The 23490-nt window shown below is 46.5% G+C and overlaps 1 protein-coding gene and 1 long non-coding RNA gene across 2 annotated transcripts; both read right to left on the bottom strand.

Moving 5' to 3' along the window:
• Positions 1 to 14256: 14256 nt before the first annotated feature.
• MUC16 (mucin 16, cell surface associated) lies at positions 14257 to 21627 on the bottom strand. Its single transcript, XM_005429490.1, has 12 exons — positions 21624 to 21627; positions 21444 to 21511; positions 20609 to 20781; positions 20168 to 20325; positions 19324 to 19391; positions 18557 to 18711; positions 17842 to 18005; positions 17686 to 17750; positions 16864 to 17039; positions 16720 to 16764; positions 15931 to 16010; positions 14257 to 14716 (listed from the first exon to the last, which is right to left on the bottom strand). The coding sequence occupies exons 2-12, from the start codon at positions 21452 to 21454 to the stop codon at positions 14618 to 14620; spliced, it is 1194 nt and encodes a 397-aa protein (XP_005429547.1). The 5' UTR covers positions 21455 to 21511; positions 21624 to 21627; the 3' UTR covers positions 14257 to 14617.
• Positions 21628 to 22631: 1004 nt separating this feature from the next.
• On the bottom strand, positions 22632 to 23261 carry LOC115948838. The gene is made up of 3 exons (XR_004082605.1): positions 23230 to 23261; positions 23080 to 23147; positions 22632 to 22760 (listed from the first exon to the last, which is right to left on the bottom strand). It is a non-coding gene; the product is annotated as an uncharacterized LOC115948838 (long non-coding RNA).
• Between the last annotated feature and the right edge of the window lie 229 nt (positions 23262 to 23490).

The following is a 23490-nucleotide window of genomic DNA, read 5'->3' as shown; positions in this document are numbered from 1 at the left end:
GAGCCTTGTCCCCCCATATCTCCCTTGTCGTGAAGGAATTCAATAAACTAACTTGTTAACTAAGTAAACAATTCATACTATTTCTCTTACACTGAACAATTTGTTAACTAATGTTCAAAGTGTAGGACTCTTTATATAACATATAACTAATATACAATATATAATATATAATATAATATAACTCTACAAAACAAAACTATTAATTTTTTTTGTTAGTACACAGATATAAATATAAAGACTTTGATAAAATGTATTGTATTAATCTTTCCAACCATTCAATATCTATACATAAGAACATACAACAATTACAAGGAAATACAACCATACTCAAAGTCCAAAAAGATCTTAGTTAAATATTCTATTTGATTAACTGAACCTTACACCAATTTAAAGAAAACTTTTAAAAAATAAACATATATGTACTAATTGTCATAATAGTTATCATAATATTTATACCTTATCTACTCCAGTGTATCCAGCAGTTCAACAAAACAGTCAAACCAGTATTCATAATTCAAACAAGAGTGAGAAATGTGATATATATTTATTTATTTATTTATTTATTTATCTTTCAATCATAATTCAAACAAGAGGGGCAGATATTATATATATTCTCTTTCACACCCTCCCATTTGAAAATTTCCTCCTCTGTGCAAACTGGTCCCAGTTCCCTGCCTGGCTCAGTCACCCCAGGGCTGGTCAGGCACTGTCTGGGAAAACGTGGAAAAGTGTTGGGAAAAGCTGAAGTTTGGAGGGTATTTTAAAGGTGTTTGGAAGGGGTTTTAAGGGTAGTGGAGGATTTTTATGTGCCCACCCATATCCCTGTTGTTGGAAGGGACAGAACTCGAGGCGCAGCACCTCGGGAGCTGCTGGGTGCAGAGGAAATTGCACAGGACAATGTTTTGGCGCCTGATGGACTTCCAGGGTTGGAGATGTGCATGGAATTCTCAGCCTGATTTATCCAACGAGGATTTGTGATGATAAAGCTCAAAATGCCTGTGAGGTCCATCTGTCCTTCCACAGCAGGGTCAGGCTGGGACAGAGCTGAGGTCACCCCCTGACCATCCCCTGGGGTGACCTCAGCCTCCCCTGTCCCCTCAACTGCAGCTCCATCCCTTTGGCTTGCAAAAAAGGACAAAGCAGATTTTGCAATTTGGTGCAAAAAGCTGGGAGCTGCTGCCAAAATTCCTTATTGCCCCCCAAATCCTTGTCCATGTGCAGTCATTCACAGCAAGGTGTTGGGATGAAGGGATTATTTGGGCTATTTTGGGTGCAGGACACTCAGATTTATGGAGCTGCCTTCCACCTTCGATCTTTTCTCTTATCACAGCTTAAAAGTTCCTGTTGCAGAAAACAAAGAGAAACTGAGAGATCTCTCCAGGAACCTTCTGAATGCTGCGACCAAGTTGCTCATCCCAGGCCAGGTTTGTGGTCTCAGTTCTCCTGAAGACCACAAGCTCTCATTTCTCACAGCTTTACTCAAACCTGGCAAGTGTGAAAACATCAGAGGGAGCAGGGGAGGTTTGGCAACTCCCTGACCTCAAAGCTGTTCAGAGAGCAGCACTCCAGGCTGAATTGAGCTGCCCTGGTTCTGATTTTGTTCTTTGCTTTTTGTTCTTTTCTTTATTTTGGGATTCACTCCTGTAACCAGCCCGGTTTTCAGCAGCTTTTCCAGCATGGGACAATTTATAGGGAACTGGGAGAGGAGCTCAAAAGGATCCCCAGCCAGCCAAAGGAATTCTCAACAACCAGGAATTACCCTGGGAACTCCACGTGGGAGAAAATTCCCATTCCTGGCTTCTCCCTTCCCAATCCTGGCTCCATCTGGGCTCCACATCCACTCCTGGAACATTTTTTCCCCTGATTTTTGAAGCATCAAAGGTATTAAAAATCATCACAGCTGGGAGGTGTTCGGGCTGGGTGGGGCAAAGGAACAGCTCAAAACTGCTCCCAGCTCAACCTTGGTGCCCAAACCTCTCACAAAGTGGCCCAAGTGTCTCCACCCAATTTCTCCTCAGGCCTGGTGCTGCCCAGGTTGCTGGAGCAGGCACAGCCCCAGTGCCCTGCTCAGGAGTGGTTTTTTCCTGACTTTCCCCCTCTCTGTTTTGCAGGAGGCTGAGGCAGAGCTGTGCTGAACTCCCCAGACCTCACTCAGGGTTGTGTGATCTTTATTTCTTCTTTTCTTTTTCTGCCCAAACTCCCTCAATTATTGATGGCTTGGCCTGAAATGTGAACCAAGTCTTCCTACAACACCAAATATCACTTTTCTGGGTAAAATTCCCCCCAGTCTCCCCAGAATTGTTGGTTTACTGTGTTTAAACCTGGGAATTGTTTGCTCTTCCTGCAGGTTTATCCCTCCCTTTGCACAGACCCAGAGCTCCGGGGCTGGCTCAGCCCCAGTGCATGCAGAGATCAACACCCCCCACACATCTGGTGCACAGCTGGAAGGGTCACAGAGGTCTGGGGGACAATACTGGATGCTTGAGGGTTGGATCTGGATGAACTTTAAGGTCCCTTCCAACTTTTTTCTATGTGCAAGTGCTGCTCTGGCCCAACAAAGCCCAGCTTTTGGGAAGTCCAGCTTTATTCTCTGCATTGTGGGAGAGAAGGAAGTGCTGCCCAGGCAGAGGGGGAGATTTTTCCTTACAGATGGAGCAGTGGCAAGAGGTGTGAGGAGATTGTTGTGTCCCTGAGACCCCCTCATGTTCCCCACAGCCACCAAACGCTGCAGAGGAGGCTCTGCAGGTCAGGAATTTGAGCTCCAGGATTGTCCCTTCCCATGGTCGGGATGCCCTGAGCCTCTCCCTGCTCTGCCATCTCTGTTTGGTTCCTGTGTCAGAAATTCTGAGTATTTTCTGCCGACACAAAATCGCTGCTTCAGCTGCCAGAGGTTCCTCTTCTGGAAGAGATCAGAGGAAAAAAATTAAGGCTTTTATTGATCCCCCCAGATTTCCTCCGGAATGCAGCCACAGGATGTCAGAGCAGCCATCCAGATGTGGCCTCCTGGTCACCCCCAGCTCCAGATGTGCTGCCTCTGCTCTCTTTGCTCCCCAGCTGAAGGGCAGAAAAATCCTTCCCAGGAAGTTTTCCTGCTCCTCAGCAATTACAGCTGCTCAGGGAATTCCTTTTTTCCTCCCTGGCAGGTGAGAGAGGCATGATCTGACCCTGCTTTTCTTATTGTCAGCATTTCCCTCCCTCCACCCTGCTGAATGTCAAAGGTTTCGATTTTAAGTTGCACTTTTGGGTCTTATTTCTGTGACCAAAATGAAAGGAGAGGAATCTCTGCATTGGAATTTACTTGAAAAAAATTAGGGTTTTTTTTTCCAGGATAAAATAACCTTTCTGGCAAATGTTTGGAGCTGGCTGACATGATTTTAATAATTCCCTAATGCCCTTGGAGCAAATGGAAATGCATCCATGGGAGACACAGCTGAGGTGCACCGGGACTCATCCCCAGTCTGACCTGGTCCCAAAAAAATTAGAAAGTTTTAATACAAACTAAGCATTTTGCTACTTGTTTCTGCATTTCCCTGTGGCATAAACAACCTTCCTGAATTCCTCAGTGTTTGAGAGGGTAAAAAGCTTGAAAATGAGGAGAAAAAGAAAGAGCATAACACAAATCCAGAAGGGAATGGAAGTGCTGTTGCATTATTTATGCCGTGCCTTGAAGGAACAGCAGCAAAATAATCCTTTTTGGTGAGCACCACTGTGAAATCTAAAGTTTCAGCGTGGAAGAGAAGTGGGGGAGTTGTGTTTGAGCCCCAAAATTCTGCACAACTTCACAGGAACAGAAAAAGAGTCCTGGTGGCCACAGGTTTGTCACTCAATGATTCATTGTGGGAGCAGCACAACCACAGGGTTGGAGCTCCTGAGCCCCTCACTGTGGGAACAAGGACTCTCCCTGCCAAGCTGGGCAGAATTTGGGAGATTTCAGTTAAAAGGTGTTGTTTTCTCAGTGCTTGGAGGATGCTGGTGATGCTCAGAGGATGCTGAGTGCGGCTGTCCCGGGGAGGGGCTGAGGTTGGACCTGTCACAGCACCTCAGTGACCACATCCCCACAGCTTGGATGTTACCTGGGAGATGGGATTTGCCTCTTGTAAACACTCTGGGGTTGGGTTTCATTTAGTACCATTTATTATCTATTATTATTTCATTTCTGAATCTCAATCCAAGCCCAGGTGCCCCTTGCAGGCCTTTACTGCCAAAGCTGAGAAGCTGAGCTGGATTTAGGGGGCAAATACTGATGCTCTGCCCTGCCTGGGGCTATGAAACCAACCACTCTAAGATTGAAATAATTTCATTTTTAATAAGCTTTTTGACCCAAATCCTGAAGAGCTGGGGATTGCTCCATTGGGTGGGACAGGGGAGTCTTTGGGGACATTTGGTGACAAGTGCTGAGGACTGAGCCTCTCACAGCAGCTTCCTCTCTCATTTTCAAGACACTTGGCCCTAAAGCAGCAGTTGAGAACTCTCAGTGAGTCAGGCACTTTCATCAGAAAAAAACCCCAAAACTATTTTTGTTCTTAATGCCTTTGAAGCAGAGGCTGCAACTTCAGCATTAAAAGGCAATTTGATCAGTAAATCCTCTTATTCCAAATAAACAGGGAGCTGGATGCCCAGAGAGTGGCAGTGGGAGGATGAGGAGCAGCACAGAGATTCCTCCCAGCCCGAGGGGGTTTGCACATCCCCCTCCAGCCCTGCTCCTCCCTCGGGAAGCAGAGTTGGGATGTGAGAACTTGCACAATTCCCTTTGGCATCCCTGGTGTGAGAAGTGATACTCACTTCCCAAAATGTAAAAGGTTTATTAAAACCTTATCAAAAATACAACAGGAGACTGAATAGAGAAAATATTACAGAGGAGATAATAAAAAAATCCTCCAGGAGCAGAGGATTTTTCCCACCATGTGCTCATCCACAGAATGGATGTTTCAACTTTTAACCCTTTAGCCCCTCCCAAATTCTGTCCATCAACTCCTTCTTTGCTGCCCAGTGGTGGAATTCACTTCCTGACATCTTGATTGCAGCTCAGGTGCTGCCATAGTAACAATCCCACCCTCCCAAATGTCCCAAACCCAGGGCATCCCTGATAACAATGCAAGGGGGTGTAAAACACAACTATAAATCTATAGAACTTCTCTTAATACATATACAGGATATTTGCCTTTGAATTGTGAGAGTCAAATATTGCATTAGTCATCTATCACACAGGGAACCTCCACCTGGGGTTTTCTCCACCTTCCCCAAGTGTGGTGGTGTTCAATTCACAGGGGTCCCGGGATGAGGGAAGAGATGAGGATCTGACTCCCTGTTTCAGAAGGCTTGATTTATTATTTTATGATATATATTTATTATTTTAAAACTATACTAAAAGAATAGAAGAACGGATTTCATCTGAAGGCTAGCAAGCAAAGGAATAAGAATGGAATGATAACAAAAGCTCGTGACTCTCAGAGAGTCCGAGCCAGCTGACTGTGATTGGCCATTAATTAGAAACAACCAACATGAGACCAATCACAGATGCACCTGTTGCATTCCACAGCAGCAGATAATCATTGTTTACATTTTGTTCCTGAGGCGTCTCAGCTTCTCATGAGAAAAAACCTTAAGGAAAGGATTTTTCATTAAATGTGTCTGTGACACCCAAGCACCTCTTGTCCTTCCCCAGGCTCAGCCCTGGTCCTGCCTGGCCCCTGGGAGCTGCTGCCTGCAGGAGGAGGCTCAGCCTCATCCCAATTCTCCCGAGTTGCTGCAGGTTGGGTGCAGGATGTGCACAGGAACTTTCATTTCCCCTGAACAGGGGGGAGAATGGGGACAGGGGCTCCCAGTAGCCACCCCCAGCTGGTGCTGGAGCCTGACTGGGAGAACCCTGTGACCCAGAGAGATTTAACCCTGCAGGTGCTCAAAGGTGATTTTTTTGTGGGGTGTTGAGGACGCTGAAGAAATGAGTAACATTTCCTGGAAAGGAGAGCCTGTGGATCACAGAGCCCTTGTTCTCCAGACCTGCCTCAGCACCTGAACTGGGAACACTGGGGAGGATGGGATGCCAGGGGAGTTAAAATAATCCACAGAATCACAGAATATCCTGAGTGGGAAAGGACCCTCAGGGATGATCAGTGCAGCCCCTGTCCCTGCACAGCCACCCCAAACCCCCACCCTGAGCACCCCTGAGAGCTCTGTCAGTGAGGGGCTGGGAACACAAACCCTGTGAGGAACAGCTGAGGAAGCTGGGGGTGCTCAGCCTGGAGAAAAGGAGACTCAGGGCTGCCCTCATCACTCTCTGCAGCTCCTGAAAGGTGCCTGTGCTCAGCTGGGGCTGGGCTCTTTCTCCAGCAGCACTGACAGAACCAGAGCACACAGCCTCAAGCTGTGCCAAGGGAAATACAGGTTGGATATCAGGACAATGTTTTTTACAGAAAGGGTGATGAAGTTCTGGAATGGCTGCCCGGGGAGGTGGTGGAGGCCCCATCCCTGGGTGTGTTTAACAAAGGCTGGATGGGGCGTGCCAGGGTTCAGTTGAGCTGTTGGGGTTGGGTTGGACTCGATGGTCTTGAAGGTCTCTTCCAACCCCGTGATTCTGGAATTCTGTGAATTCTGTGAATTCTGTGATTCTGTGAATTCTGTGTCCAAACACCCCTGGAGCTCTGGCAGCCTTGGCACCATTCCCTGGGGAGCCTGGGCAGTGCCCAGCAGCCTCGGGGGGCAGAACCTTGCCCTGAGCTCCATGCCAAGGCCTGGCCCAGCTCCAGCCCTTGCTGGGCTCCTGTCCCTGCTCACCACAGAGATCAGAGCTGCTCCTGGCCAGCTCCCCTTGGCACCAGACCTGGGGAGCTTCAGCTCCAGCCGCATCTCCAGGAGAACTGGCCCAGGAAGGACAAGAAATGAGGCTGATGTGCAAGTCCTCAGTGCCACAGGGAGATTTTGCTGCTGGAAAAGCCCATGGCAGCACAGGGATGGGGTGTGGGGGGTGTGGATGGAGCAGCTCCTGGCACACAACAGCCACAGGCTCTCAATAGGGAAACTCGACTGATTTTGGCAAGTGGGGAGCAGGGGGAGGAAAAAAGCTTGAAAATGAGGAGAAAAAGGAAGAGCAAAACACAAATCCAGAAGGGAATGGAAATGCTGTTGCGTTATTTATGCCATGCCTAGAAGGAACAGGGGCAAAATAATCGTTTTTGGTGAGCACCACTGTGAAATGTAAAATTTCAGTGTGGAAAAGAAGTGGAAGACTTTTGTTTGAGCCTCAAAATTCTGCACAACTTCACAGGAACAGAAAAAGAGCCCCAGAGCCCACGAGTGAAAGGGAAGAGAGTGGAAAGGCTGCATTTAAAGGTTAACACTTGTCCTGGGAGAGAGGAGGTGAGTGTCTGTGCTCTGAAATAGCATCTGCTGACGCCGGTGTCTCACAACTCTTTCTTAAAAGACCAGTTATGTCCCTTTTTTTCCACTGCACTCTCTCACAGCCCTGCTGAGGAGGGAGCCTGATGTGCATCATTGTGAGATCTCCGGTCGTCACCACCTTCCCAGTGTGGTAACATTAATTCACACCTCCCACACACGCTGCCTTTCTCTAATACAGCAGCAACAACCTGGCATGGAGAGTGAGATTACAGCAGAAAAAGACTTTCCATTGAATTGCCTCAATGTCTTGAGTGACCTCAAAAATCACACCATGCCTTTCTCCCCACTCTCTCCCATCCCTGTTGCATCAGGGGGTTTTGCATCCCACTAAAAACACACCCAGGGTTTCTGTGAGAGAGGAGTGAAGGGCTCTGAGCTCTGAGTGCCCTGGGCCCTGCAGGCTCGGAGCCAGGAGGTGCTGCAGGGGGATGTGTTTAGGGTGTGTTTGCTTTTTATCACCAAAAAGGACTCAGGGTAGCCTGGGAGCTGCCATCAGCTCTAAGCTGGAGCAATCTCTGTGGCACAAAGGTGCTGCTGTCCCTGTGTCCTGCTGGGCTGTGCCCTTGTCCCCAAATTCCCATCTGCACATTGATGTGCGGGCACCCAGAGCACTGCTGGAGCCCTGGCTGCTGAGAATTTCAGACTTTCTGGGCTCTCAGGCACTGACCCTCAAGAGAACACTGCATTGACCTGAGGCCGTGGAGAAGCTTCCAAAATGGAATGATGGAACTGGGATTGTGGGTGTGGAGTTTGAATAGAAGTGTGTGATATCACAGGGTGGGAAACTTAGAGTTTAAGGGTTTAGAATGCAGTAATATATAAAAAGCAAGATGGAGGTTTTAGGGTGGAGGCTGGTCCTTCTTCAACTCCTTCTTCTCCTTCTCCTTCTCCTTCTCCTTCTCCTTCTCCTTCTCCTTCTCCTTCTCCTTCTCCTTCTCCTTCTCCTTCTCCTTCTCCTTCTCCTTCTCCTTCTCCTTCTCCTTCTCCTTCTCCTTCTCTCTGGGTTTGGGTGGTTTTGTGTAATTGGATAAAAAAGTCCCCATTGCAGCCATGGGTGGTTGGTTATTGAGTTAAAAGTAAAAAAAATTTAGGTGTCATTCCTTAATTGGACAGTTGATCCTTAAAAGGCCTTGTAGAGAAAGAGATGGGGCTCCATTTTTTAGTTTGTTAGAGTGAAGTGCTGTAGAACTCAGGGTTTGTGAAACTGTGACAGAGATAAGAACAGATAAACATCCGAGTCCCAACAAGAAATACCATCTCAGGCATTTAATCCTGACCCTGGCAAAAAGAAGTTAAGACTCCACAGAGCACCAGGTGGGTGTTTCTGTGCAGGATTTACCACAGGAGTGCTGGCACAGGGCACAGAGGTCTGGGAGGGCTCTGACTCTGCTTTAATTCCCCAAAAGCCCCGTGGCAATCACTGCTGCTGTAAAACCTCTTCCCAAATACCCAAAGGAGGAATCCTCCTCCCGGGGAAAGGCAAGATAAAGAGCTGGTGGAGCTGTTGGATCACCTGCAGTGCTGGCAGTGCCCAGGCACCCTCAGGGGATGTGACAGAGTGGGCAGAGCAGCTGCTCCAAGGGCACTCCCAGCTCGTGGGGATGGAGAGGAGAAAGCAGAGATGAATTCCTTGCTCCTGCCTCCATCCCCACGGTGTGCTGGGGGTGGATCCACAGGGAAAGGAGCTGCTGCAGCAGCAGAAGAAGGAAAAAAAGGAATTTGCAGGGCTGCAGCTGTGCCAGCTGTGGTGTAAATGCAGCAGTGCAGCTGTGCCAGCTGTGCTGTGGCTGCAGCTGTGCCCGCTCAGGGCTGCGGTCACGGCAGGGATGACCAGGGCACAAGAGGAGTCCTGACCATGATAAACCTTTACAAGAAGAAGGAAGAGCCTGAAAAACAAAGGTGTGATGCCTGAGCTGATGCCAGGGAGGCACAGTGACATCCCTGGTCCTACCCCATGGCTCCCCTGCAGCTCACAGGAAATCAATTGCAGCGCTTCGCTCCCGTGGTTTTGTGACACAGTGTCACAGCTCAGCCATGGGGACAGCCCTGGGCAGGCAGCACCAGGGGCTGTGCAGGGCTGTGTCACTGTCATATTTTCTGGAAAAATCCCTTTGCCAGGATTTCCCTCCTGGGAAGTGGAGAAGCCTCGGAGAAAAATGAAAACATAATTATCTGATTTGCTTCTCCTGTGTTTTGCTGCTTTGGAATGTGGTTTGGGCATTGTTTACCAACAGGTGGTTGTTTCGTTGGTTTCATGTGAATTGTTTTTACTTAACGACCAATCACTGTCCAGCTGTGCCGGGGCTCTGAGAGAATCACGAGTTTTTCATTATTATCTTTTAGCCTTCTGTCTGTATCCTTTCTATATTTTTAGTACGGTTTAGTATAGCATTCTTTAATATAATATAGATCATAAAATAATAAATTAGCCTTCTAAGAACATGGAGTCAGATTCCTTCCTTTCCTTCCAACGACAGGGGTCTCAGAAAATACCACAGGGCTGGCAGTGCCTCTGGGGGATCCCAGGAGCTGCTCCTTCCTCCAGAGAGCTCACACTGGGGCTGGCTTTGTAAGGAGAGAGGAGCTGCTTTTCTCTGGAAGTTTCAGGGGAAATGAAGTGGCTGCTTGGAGTCTATTTGAGAACTAAACACTCTTTGCTAGTCAGAAATCCCTGGGAAAGTGTCCTGCCAGATGCCTCCAGCATCCCTGACCCCTCCTCCCTGCATCCCTCTGGCCTCTCTCCTGCATCCCTCCCTCATTCCTGCAGCCTCCCCTCTGCCCCCTGCCCTGTCCCTGTGACACCCCTGCCCCCTCACACGGCCCTGCCACATTCCCTGCAGTGCCCAGGGCCTTTCCTGGCTCCTGGGGCAGCTCTGGGAATGCTTCCCAAGCTCTGGGAGTGGTCTCCTGCCGCTGTGGTGCTGCCAGGGTCACCCCAGAGCCTGTGTGCTCCTGGGGCCACTGGAGCAGGGCAGGGACTGGGCAGCCCCATTCAGTGTCCCTGCAGGGCTGGGGCAGCACAATTCCCTGGGGCAGGAACACATCCCTGGGCTTGGAATCCCCCATGGAATCCACCGGGACTGGGTGTGTCCCCAAGGGACCTGTGACATCACCTGGGGCTGGGTGAGGTCATGGAAGCCCTGCCCTGGCAACCCCGGTGTTGGGGGTCCCTGGGGCACCTCTGCCCTGCCTCAGAGGCGTCTCAGGCTCTGCAGGGAGCAGCACGTGTGAGATCCTGCTCGGCGCTGAGCATCAGCTGCCACCAAGTGGCCCTGCCTGAGCCACAGGTGTCACCCTGCTGGGGATTGGCATGGCTGAGCTGCCCTGGCTGAGCACAGGTAGGGGTCCCTTGGGCTCTTTGGCGTCATGGAGGTGACATCAAGCCTGCAGGTGGCACCAAGCCATGGAGGTGACACCAAACTCTTCAGGTGACACCAAGCCATGGAGGTAACATCAAACCCTGCAGGTGGCACCAAACCATGGAGGTGACACCAGACCCTACAGGTGACATTAAGCCATGGAGGTAACACCAAACCATGCAGGTGGCACCAACCCTAGAGGTGACACTAAACCCTGCAGGTGACACCAGGCCATGGAGGTGACAAGAAACCCTGAAGGTGGCACCAAACCCTGCAGGTGACAGCAAACTCTTCAGTGACACTAGGCCATGCAGGTGACACTGAACCCTGCAAGGGACACTGAGCCCTGCAAGGGACATCAAAGCTTGCCAGTAAATTCAGTGACTGCCACTGACAAAATGATGCATTTGATGCTAAAACAATCAGTTCCCAGATTAAATTCCTGGCTGGGCATGGTGGAGATCTCCTGGCTGCCCCAGGATGAGGCTCCCAGGGGAGAAATGTTAATGAGATGCATTTAGATTAATTAACTATTTAGAGGAAGGACTGAGGGGGGTGAGCAGGAAGGATGAGCTTTTGCCTACAGAGCTGTAAATCCCAGCTGGGGCTGGGTGGTCTAGACCCTGCTGTGGACAAGAAACTCAGGTTGCCCCTGAACTAAATTCCAAAATTTCCATCCTGTCCCACCTTTCATGGAGAAAAGTTCTCTCCATGAAAGGTGGGACAGGATGGAATTTGGCCCTGGGAAGTTATTGCATTTGTGGGGTGCCCCATGGCAGGAAGGAATAATGAATCTGGCTCCATGTTCTCAGAAGGCTAATCTATTATTTTAAGATGCTATATTATATTAAAGAATGCTATGCTAAACTATACTAAAGAATACAGAAAGGATACAGACAGAAGGCTAAAAAGATAATAATGACAACTTGTGACTCTTTCCAGAGTCCTGACACAGCTTGGCCCCAACTGGTCAAAGAGTGAAAACAACTCACACCAGAACCCAATGAAACAATCACCTGTGGGTAAACAATCTCTAAACACATTCTGCATGAGCAAAACACAGGAGAAGCAAATGAGATAAGAATTGTTTTCCTTTTTCTCTGAGGCTTCTCAGCTTCCCAGGAGAAAAATGTTAGGTAAAGGGATTTTTCCAGAAAATATGACAGTGACAGAGGAAGTTGTGCTTATCGCCGGCCAGGGGTCTATGTACAAATCACAGACGGGATGGGACTGCTGGGAACGTGCCTTGAGCTGTTTTATTTTCCAGCATCAGTCTCATTACATGGTTATAACAATGGGAAGATGCCATCAGCTCACATCCCCAGCAGCAGATGAAGAACTTAATGTTACAACTCACTTTATAAGTTTTCTGACCAATCACACAAAGCAAAAGCACATTGACAGTAGTTCTATCCAATCAACATAAGCCCACGTTCCTTGTGTTCAAACAATGCTTGCTTATTTAGAATACAATACCTGCTTGTAAGCCTTAATTCACAATGCACAGAGCTCCATTATTAAGCTTAAAACTTCCTAATATCTTGCTAGATAAACTTTTCTGTTGCTTCGAGAGTTATTCTGGACAAGCGTTACTACACAGACCATTGTTCTATTTGTCTTTGCTTTTCTACTTTTTAAATAATTTTTCTGCTGACCAATCTCATGGCTGCAGCTTAGCTCTAATCACAGTTCTACTGTCTCTGAGGCCTTTTGCAGCTTTCCCAAAGCCCTCTGATTTTGTGGATTCCCCCAGTGCTGGGTTGGTGCTGAGAGCAGGAGGTGGCAGAGGGCTCTGAGTGTGTGACTCCCTGAAGGGGGGCAGCTGCTGAGGCCCTTCCAACTCTCCAAGTGCAATGCAGCTTCTCATCTCTACTGTTGGCTTCACTCATGGCTTTTTGGGAGTGAGAGACTCCCCAAGGGAGAGGGGAACCAGGGGAAGGAAACTGAGGCACAGCAGGGAGAGTCAGCTGAAGATCCAGGGCTGCCAAGGCAGGAACTGCTGCTCTGATGGCACAAAGCTCTGCCAGGGCTTGGCATGGAGCTCAGGGAAAGGAATAAGAGGAGAAGACTTTTGTAATTTGGGGTTTTTTTCATTTTTTTCAGTTCATTAATTGGTTGATTTAATTAATTACAGAGGCTGCTGGGCACTGCCCAGGCTCCCCAGGGAATGGTGCCAAGGCTGCCAGAGCCCCAGGAGCTCTCAGGGGTGCTCAGGGTGGGCTTGTTGGGATGGCTGTGCAGGGACAGGGGCTGCACTGAATGATCTTTTGGGTCCCTTCCAGGATTTTATGATTCTCAAGATTTTCTCATAAAACAATTTTATGATTCTCACGATTTTCTCATAAAATCTTCCAGGATTTTATGATTCTCACAGTTTTCTCATAAAATCTTCCAGGATTTTATGATTCTCGTGATTTTCTCATAAAATCTTCCAGGATTTTATGATTCTCACGATTTTCTCATAAAACCTTCCAGGATTTTGTGATTGTCGTGATTTTCTCATAAAACCTTCCAGGATTTTATGATTCTCATAAAATCTTGCGGGATTTTGTGATTCTCATGATTTTCTCATAAAACCTTCCAGGATTTTATGATTCTCGTGATTTTCTCATAAAACCTTCCAGGATTTTATGATTCTCATAAAATCTTCCAGGATTTTGTGATTCTCAGCCCTGCTTGGTCACTCAGCTTTTCTTGGGAGCTGGGATTTCCTTCCCCATCCCAACGTCCCTGTCACAGGGTGGCAGCCACGCTCAGGACACTCAGGGTGACAGGGACACTGCAGAGGTGTTTTGCAAGAGCTCTGAGAGCTTTCAATCGATGTTTGCTGACATAATTGGTGCTCCAAACCCTTTGTTGGAGCGAGCAAACAGATCCTAATCCTCTGCAGGGAGCTCTGAGCTGGGGGTGAACTGGTTGGACCTGCCCTGGAGGAGCTTTGGTTTGAAAGCAAAACCCACTTTGGTTGCGTGGAAACGTTGCCTGCAGTGGGAGGATTTAATGACTAATCGTGGGGTTGTTAATTGTAATTGAATGCTTTCACTTTCAGGGAGTTCATTTAATGATAGGATCAAATAATTGCAGAGAAACAGCCCTGAGTCTTGTGCTCCATGGAAATCGGGGCATGAATTGGGGGTTTTGGGGCAATTCTGGCAGGAAAAGGTGCTGAACTCTAAAAACAGATCCTGTGCTGTGAAATGGGAGGTGAGGAGCAAAACCTCCGGGATTTCTGCAGAGTTTCTGATTTGGCATGATAAAAATGCTGCTACAAAGGAAACACAACTTCATGGCAGTAAAACGTGGCATTTATTAAACTGAAATCAGCAGCAATCTCAAAAAACACAGCCTGGCTGTGTCACACTCAGATTTAACAAGGTCTCTTTACATCATAATGTCATAATTATAAATAGATGAAATATTTCAATTAATTTAAGGTATTTACATTTTTCAAGCTCAGTGGTGAAAAAGCTAAAATCTAGGTGGGATTTCTAAGTCTACAACAGTCAGTCCCCAAAAATCTCTAAATTAGTATAATTTATTTCAGAAAACTGACATTAACACTGAAGGGCTTTGCAAACTGCAGCTCCTGGTAGTTTTTATTTTCCTTTGGTTGTGTAATATTTATATAAAATTTATATTTCTATAAAACACTGCAGTGCTTGAAAATAAAATATTTTCCTCAGCACCTGCACTGTTGGCAGTTTCCTGGAGTATGAAAAGAATCATGGCAATAGTGCAAAGATTTGTCTCAAGGCGAGAGAAAACGCTGAAATAATTTATAAAAGAAATATTTTCTAGGTTTTATAGCTATTTTTCCTTCATCAGTGGACGAAAAGGTCTGGGAAGACCAAGATGAGGTGTTAGTGAACCTTCCCTGTGCTGGGATGGGGGAAGTACAACCCATAGAGGCCCTGCTGCACCTGGTACAGGTGGGACTTTCTCCTCAGGCAGGAGAGAACCTGGTGGGAAAAGAACAAAAAATTAATGGGGAAAAAGAACAAAAATTAATGGGAAAAAAGAACAAAAATTAATGGGAAAAAGAATAAAAATTAATGGGAAACAGAATAAAAATTAATGGGAAAAAGAAGAAAATTAATGGGAAACATGAAAAATCAATGGGGAAAAGGAACAAAAATTAATGGGGAAAAGAACAAAAATTAATGGGAAAACAGAACAAAAATTAATGGGGAAAAGAACAAAATTATTGGGGAAAAGGAACAAAAATTAATGGGAAAACAGAACAAAAATTAATGGGAACAGAACAAAATTAATGACAAAGAGACCAAAATTAATGACAAAGTGGCCAAAATTAATGGCAAAAAATATTGAATCCATGCTCTGCCCACCATTAGGTGTCTCCAAATCACGTTGCCAGGTGGAAAGGGAGGGATTTTGGGAATAAAAATCCCAAAATGCCTAAAGCTGTGAGGCAGCTCTGCAGCAGAGGGGTTTCCTGTCCTAAATCCTGCTGGCTGTAATTTTGTCTCCTGAACCTCCCTGCTCTCTGTAGGTTTAGCTCTTCTCCCCAGCTGGTGCAAAGCAAAGTTTTCAAGCAATGTTTTCAAGGTGTTGTTCCCCATGAAAACACCACCAGAGGTGGGAAGAGGATCTGCTCTGCCTTTTCCAGGGATTTGCAGCTGCAGCATGGCCCTGCCAGGCTGCAGCAGTCTGTAGTTAAAGAGCACTTAAATAATTTATAATTTATATTTATTGTAGTTAAAAGAGCACAAAATTCTCAGCGTGGTTCCCACAGGCTGTTAAAAATGTTGGGTTTGGCACTCCCTCACTGGAACCTGCCCATCCTGCAGGTGTTTGGACAGGGAAGAGGTTTAGGAAATGCTGTTTCCACCTGTGGATTCCCTAATTCCTGCTCCTCCTCTTGGTGGTGGCCTCACCTTCGGGTTTGTGTCTTTCCCTCTGCAAAAACCCAGTGCCAGCCATGATCCTGCTGCTTTTCTAGAAGGAAAATTCTGCTTCCTTTGCTATAAATCTGCTCAGCTGAGTATAAATTCCCTTCCCCATCCTCATTGCTTGGAAGAGCTGGGAGGGAGTGAAGGATTTGGGGTGGTTTTTGCTGTTTCCAGGCACTGGGATCCTTGGGAATGTGTCTGATGTCCCTCCTGTGGCTCTGCAGGAGTCAAGGGACAGGTGGGACAGCAAAGGGGACACTCACCAGGAAGCACAACAAGAGGAGGAGGATGAAGCCCAGCAGGGTGAAAAGGCAGATGAGGATGATGGCCCAGAACTGAAGCTCTGAAAAGGGAAAAAAAAAGGAGCATGTCAGGTTTAGAGACTCTTCTGTGTGGGATTGTGAGAGGGAGATCTCACCCTGGCAAAGTTCACTCTGTAGGTCAGGGCAGATTACAGAAATTTGGGGAAATGGAGTGAGGGTTCAGGGATCCACAACCTTAAATGCCACTGCAGGGAGCAGAATGCCCCAGCTGATTCCAGGGATGCTCAGAGTGACAAAGTTCTATCTTAACTGCTTCTGGACTCTTTTGGTGACAGGGACAGGGCTCAGGGTGTCAGCAAAAGCTGTGGTTGTTTTACCAGAGTGTTTGTGGTGCATGGGAAAGGAACAGTTCAGGTATTTTTCTTCTCTCTCCTGCTAGCTGTTAGTTCTGGGGTTGTAGCTAAGCTAAACCATATCTGGTCTGGTCTTTTTTTTAAAAATACTGCAGTTATAAAAATATTTTGTTGCCAGAGTTTTCAAACAGTTCCCAAACTGTGCTGCTTTTGCCTGTCCTTCAATTCCATTCCCCTCAGGCTGGTGGCACCTGCTGTTTGCTACCAAGAGCCTTGGAATTTTGGTGTTTTCCATGGGTTTAGTCCCATTCCAAGATATCTGATCCTAATTTATTACAGCTGAAGTATTTTCCAGGGTTCAATTATTTATTAGAGCTCAAGTATTCAGTGGCTGTCAGGTCAATCCTTGCCCAAAAAAAAAAACCAAAACACCTACCAGATCTTTTGGACTCTGGTTCATCTGTCTTGAGTGGAAAGTAACCTGGAAATGAAGAGTGGGACAGATGAGGAATGCAACTCTGGAGCTGACTTAAACAAAATTAGGAAGAATTCCCCAAAATATCCCTCCAGGAGCTCTCACCTTCCACCACCAGACTCTGCTCCTCCAGCTCATAGCTGGGGCCCAGCCTGGTGAAGCCTTCGGTCAGGAGTTTCAGCTCCTCAAACACCTCCTGCTCTTGTAGAGTCCCTGAGAGGGGATCCAGGGTGAACTTGCAGGTTGAGGCAACCTCTGTGTGTCCTTTGCCATGGACAGGCCTGGAGGGTGACAGCAGAGAGGAGAGAAAAGGGAACAGAGATGAGCAGAGCGGGGAGAGGGATTTGGAGCCTCAGGTCTGCAGATGTCCCAGCGATGTTTTATTGGGATGGGATCTCTATTGGGATGGGATCGCTTGTTCTGGGTGAGAAAGGAACTCCTGCAGCCTTGTAAAATCCATCCACTGATTTAATCCTCATTTTTAAGAAGTAAATCAGCTCTAAGAGGAAAATCAACTCTTATTTCTAAGAGTTAAACCAGCTCTATTTCCAAAAGTTAAATCTACTCTGCTGCTTTGTTCCTCCAAAGAGGAGGACCCTCACACAGGCAGGTTTTGTCCTCAGGCTGGTCAGTTGTGTGGTCAGTGCTGTGTGTCAGTGGAATCTGAGCTTATTTGAACACGTTAAATGAGAGAATGAACGTGTTTGCTCTGCCCTGGGGCTGTTCATGCATGACAACAGCTCTGCAAGCACCGAAACAAAACCAGCTCTGTTTGGACAGAAACCTTTTGTGGTAAAGGCAAAAAGTGACTGAGAACGAAGTGACTTCCACGTGTCACTGGGGGCACAGAGGTTGGCAGGGAGGGGTGGACACCCTAAATGTCTTCCTGAGCTGCTCTTTTGGGGTTTCAAAAAGCACTGGACATACCCAAAGCTCTCCACAGTGCAGCCAGCAAATTGGTCCTTCAGGCGGCTGCTCCTGAACACCTCGAGCTGATGGGGAGAAACAAAACAGTTGAGGAAAGCTGAGTTAATTTAACACATCCTTTGCACAGGGAGCTGAAGCTATGGCTGCTCATTTCACCTCTTTCTCAATCTTCTCTTTGTTCTCCTGGTACATCTGGGAGCTGGAGTCCTGCAGCTCAGGCGAGTAGGGAAGGTTGGTGATTCGGAAATTTAATCCAAATTTTTCTTTGCCAGACTCCAGGGGTGTCTTGTGAGTTGCTGCCTCAACTGAGAGTTCCAAGGCTGGAAATGGAGAGGAAAATTAAATTCTAGCAGAGCGAAACTGAGGCTTTCCTACCAAGCAGCACTGAGCTGCAGCTTTTTAGCTTGAAGTCTTAGATTGGCAGAACTTGAGTTTCACTGGGGTCTGACAGGAAACTCTAAATATTCCAGGCCATTAATTTCTTTGGGATGCTGCACATTGGGAAAAAAGCTGAAGGTCTGTTTAGCTCTAGATGGTTGAAGTTGTGGTGAGCAGTTCACACTGAATTTTTCTGATTTTTTAATTTTTACTTTTACTGATTTTTCTGATTTTTACTTAAAACACCTTAATTTTGCACAACAATTTAATTTTGAACAACACCTTAATATTGCAGAACATCTTAATATATTGAATAACCCCTTAAGCCATTGATGAGTAGAGGACTGAATGTCTGAATGGCCTATCTCAAAGTGATCCAACTCAAAGAGACATCTATTTGTGCTCTGACAGAGCAGAATTTGGGAGGTTCTGAGTGTGCTGTGGCAAAGTGAGTTGTCCATGAGGACGCTGGGAAGGGATTTGATCCACGTACTGTCCACTGAGAATTCCTGCAGTCGGTAGCTGCTCCCCAGCCACAGCCCGGTGGTGTTGGAGGTCCTGTCCTGGAAAGTCCTTTCAACCACAGCCCTGCTGATTTTGGGGTCGGGCTGGAAGAAGCACTGGCAGTCGACCACTATGGATCCAGGCCTGTGGGCAGAGAGACAGAGGTTTGGAGATAAATGGGATGGGCAGGAAGCTCAGTGTGGGAAGGAGTTTCCTGAAGGGTTCCTGCTGTTCTCAAGGTTGAGTGGATTAAAGTAACGTGGTAGAATGGGCTGGTTGGGGCTTTTCCTTTGGACAGGGACAGGTGAAATTAAAATTTTACCTCTTCTCTGGACAAATTTAGGTTGTTTTGTACGAATGCAAGGAAAGAGAAGCACTTTTAGGTTTTTTAAAGCTTTCATAGTGTGGGAGAGTCCCTTTGTCCAAGCCTCATTCTATCCTGAGCAGGACACCACAGCTCACTTTTAAAATGTAGTGGAGTTCAGATTGGGAGGAGTGCAGAGGTCACAGTAAAGGGATGGGATCTGTAATTCCTGGGATACTCAGAGACCTGAGAGTGCCTTACAGAAACCCTGACTGAGAAACCCTAGTCCAAAAAAATTCAAACTGACAAACTCTGGGAAGCCTGGAAATGCCTCCTTAGAGCATCAGTTTCCAGCAAGAGAATGAAAGTGAGGAATTCCAGTGGCACTCAGCCATGGGGGAGCAGTGCCAGGGTGAAGCAATCTTTAAACAAAATCAGATTTTATCCCACACCTCAGCCCGGTGATCTTGCAGGTCAGGAACTGCTCCCTCAGGTCGCTCTGATGGTACAAGTGATTCATCTGAAATTAAAATATCACATTAAATATTAATGAGTTTGGGGGCACTGTGCTGGAGGCTTTGGGTCAGCAGGAGATATTTGAGCTCTGGATTAGTTTTTGCTGGTTGGGTTTCATGGGGGTTGGGTTTTACTTTGGAATAGGCACCTTCTGGTGGTGGGGTCTGAATTCCAGCCTGGCAAACATTCCTGCCTTAGGAATGTGAAATTCCTGAAATTCCTTCCAGGATGCCAGTATGGGAGAGCAGTGTCCTGAGTGACATCCCAGCCTCACAGACCCACAGCTCGAAGAGAGCAAAACCCACCCAATCAGGGCCTTATCAGGTTGATAAATTGGATTGGTGCTGGAGAGAAAACGTTGGATTCTAGGAATAAATCATGGATGTGCTGAGCAGGGATTTGCCAGCAGGGATTGGCCTTGGATGCACTTCTGGAGCTGGGAGTGAAATGCTGGGGGTGTGTTCATTTAGCAGATCAGCTCTGGCATTTTGCAGTCCATGTCTTTGGCTGGAGAGAATTTCATAAGACCCCATGGAATCATTGAATGGTTTGGGTTGGAAAGGACCTTAAAGATCCTCCAGTCCCAATTCCCTACCATGGGCAGGGATCACACCCACCAGCTACAACTTAAAACCAAAACTGAAAAAGGCCAATCTTATCTTTCAGATTCTAGAAATTTTGCTTCCAAAATTCTGATTTTTTTTTTTTTAATTCAGACGTAAATCTTTGGTAGTTGCTTCAAAAACTGACCAGCCAGACATATTCTCAAATCCTCCTTACCTTGTTGGTGATGCTTTCTACTGCTGCTCTGTATTCTGGAGACTGGGAGTCAGGGTTGGTGAGGTTTTCATTGACTATTCTAAAGCTCAGCCTGTAGCCAAGTGTGGCTGGAGCCAAGAGAGGCTCTTTGGTGGCAGATGTGTCTGTGAGGGTGAAATCTAAATAAAAAGGGTACAGTTAATTTATTTTTGCATCTGTTCATATCATAAAAGCAATGAGATATATCCCTGCTTAGATCATACACTGTAACAGTGAAATTCGCCAGGAATTTGTGTGATTTAAGGCATGGAAATGCTGCCAGCATGGCAATATCCTGTAGGATTGGTTTTGTCAAACTTAAATAAAACCAACAAACCAAAGGGTTCATCAGTGCTCAGGCCCCAGGGATGAGGAATGATCTCCAGGAGATCCCAAAATCCTGTCATCCCCATGGATGCTTACCATCAACATACAGGCTGCTCCTGTCCAGACTGTAGTGGCCCAGTTTGGTGACATTGTTTGTCATGGTGCTCAGCTCCTGGTAAAGCTTTTCTCTGTCAAACCTGGCCAGGCTGGCATTGTCCTTGTAGCTGCACACAGCGTCCACTCTTGTGTCATCCCTGTGCTTTCCAGACCTGGAGACAAATGTCACACACTTCTATGGGACACTGCTCTGCTGGCAGAACTTCCATAGAGGGGTTTTTAGGGCAGACACCAAACCCTCAGTGCCAACAGGCTCCTGCATCCTTCACCAGGCTCTCCAGAACTGGGGTGATGATATTTAGATACCAAAATTATTTTACCAGCTAAAAAAAATCCAGGCTGGACAGGGAGGTGTCACTGGCTGCTGTTTCCTGGCCTCAGAACAGCCACGAATTGAAGGTGTGTGAGAGTGGGTAAAGAAATGGCTCATTGCAATTTTAGGAGTATTTTAGGTGGTTTATATTTAGGTGTTTTAGTATTTCAGACACTTTTGGTATTCTTTCAGATATTTTTAGTGTCTGCAGGGAGGGCTCAGAGCAGGAACCAGGGTCTGCTCTTTGTTGCTGAGGAGCAAGGCAGGAACAAGGCAGGAATTGATGCCCAGGAAGTTGATGAGCATGAGGAAGAACTTCTTCCTTGTGTAGTGGCCAGGCACTGGGACAGATTGTCCAGAAAAGTTGTGGAATCTCCTCACTGGAGACATTCCAGAGCCAATCCATGTGCTCTCTGGGATGACCCTGCTGGAGCAGGGAGGTGGGACCAGGTGACCCATCAAACCTGACCCATCCTGTGATTCTGGAATTCCAAAACTTACCTGAATCCCATGGCTTTACACCCTGTGTAGGCAGAGCTTATGCTGCTCCTCTTGAAAAGAGGGTCAAGCTGTCAAAAAATAAAGGACAATTGAGAGCTGGGACTCACATCCTGAGTTTAAAGCAGGTGGATTTAGGTCACCACCAAGACCCAAAAGGGGCACCAGCAGAGCCAGACTCACATAGTGGTTCATCACTTTCACTGTGGAAAGGAATCTGCGGGAATTTGGGGCTTCCAGATCCGCAGAGTAGCGGAGGTTGGTCAAGGTGAAGTTCAGGGTGAAATTCCTGGATGTTGCTTTTGGTGCAGCTGTGGTGCTCCGGGCTGTAATCAAAGAGGAGAAGGATTAGGAATTTCCTACAACAAAAAAAAACTGTTTTCACTTTCAAAACACTCCTAATCCCAGCACACTTCAAGGCTACTTTTTATTATTTTTGTAATTTAGATAATATAATATAATATAATATAATATAATATAATATAATATAATATAACTTTTATTATTTAGATAACCTCTTCCTCTCTGATTTTCTCAGGGCATTTCTCCTTTGAGAGATTCCCTTGAAATGAATTTGGCAAAATGAACGTGGCAAAATGAATTTGGTAAAATGAATTTGGCAAAATACTTACGGGATCTCTCAAGGGGTTCGTTGTAACCTGGAAAGGAAATGCAAGAGAAAGAGTCATGTAAGAGAGCATCTACTTTGGAGAATGGAAGTGGAGAGGAGGTGATTAAAGGGATGACTTGGGAATGAATCATCAGAACCAGGCCCCAAGGGTGTGAATGTATTAAATAAACAAAGCTTAGGCAGAACAAGGTGCTTTGGAAGAGCAGCTACAATGAGAAAATGTGTGTGCCAACTTTTAATTAAAAACTATGGGACAGGAATCAGGTGAAATGTTCACAGGCAGGTGAGTGATTGAGGTCAGGACTAAAATTAAGTTCACTCTTCAATGTAATAGAAAAATTAAAATCTTCAAAAGTGTCGACGTGGAAAGATTTTAAATCTTACACAGAGAAATTATGCAGAAAACTCTCGACCTTCTCCTTAAGGTGACTTTTTTAACATGGAGGTGATCCCTGAGAGCTAAAGCGGTCCCAAACTGCTCCAGTGCCTGGAGGAGTGGGAAAATCAGACACTCACCATTGACATAGAGGCTCTTGTTGTCCAGGCTGTAGATTCCCAACTTGGTGATGTCACTTGTCATTCTCTTCAGCTCTTGGTAAACCTCAGCCGGGTTAAACTTGGGCACCTGGGAGCCCTTTCCATAGCTGCAGATGGTGTCCACTCCTGTGCTATCCCTGTTCTTCCCAGGCCTGAGGAATTTAATACCATGGAGCTTCTGTTAGCTATTAAAATATTTTGGGTGTGTTTGTTTATTTGTTTGTTTTGATGTGATTAAAAAACCCTCCAAACAAATCTGCCCACAGTTCTCAGAGAAGCTGCAGAAATCACCGAGGTATGGCCTTAAAAAGGAAAAGGCTTTGTAAGATAAAGACCATACAAAGTGGCATAGAAGCTTTATTATAATGAAAGCAGCTACTTGAAAAAGGAGAACAGTTATTAAAGTGTCAGTCAAATGTAAGGAAATTAATTTGCTGCAGTTCCAAGTGAATCTCTGTGGTTATTGCTCACCTGAATCCCGTCACTTCGCAGCCAGTGAAATGGGGGCCAATGCTGCTCTTCTGAAGCAGGGAGTCAGTCTGGCAAGGAAAAGTCTTTGTGAATACGGGAACCCCAAAATCGTGGGTGATTTCAGTGAAAAACAACAGAATTTTTGCTTACGTAGTGTTTCATGATTTTCTCAGCGGACCGGAATTTGCGGGAATTTGGTGTCTGCAGGTCTGTGGTGAACATGAGGTTGGTTATGGTGAAGTTCACGGTGAAGTGCTCTGTGACTGCTCCTGGGCTTTGTGTGGTGGTTGATTTTACTGCTGCAAGAGAGAACAGAAATGACAATGATAAAATAAGAACAGGATTCATAAGACATTGCTGTTATTGGGTTTCTTAGAGAAAAAACCCATGTGAACATGATCCCACCCTTCA

Source organism: Geospiza fortis, unplaced genomic scaffold (assembly GCF_000277835.1).
Source record: "Geospiza fortis unplaced genomic scaffold, GeoFor_1.0 scaffold80, whole genome shotgun sequence".
NCBI lineage: Eukaryota > Metazoa > Chordata > Aves > Passeriformes > Thraupidae > Geospiza > Geospiza fortis.
This window is presented reverse-complemented; position numbering and strand designations above follow the sequence as displayed.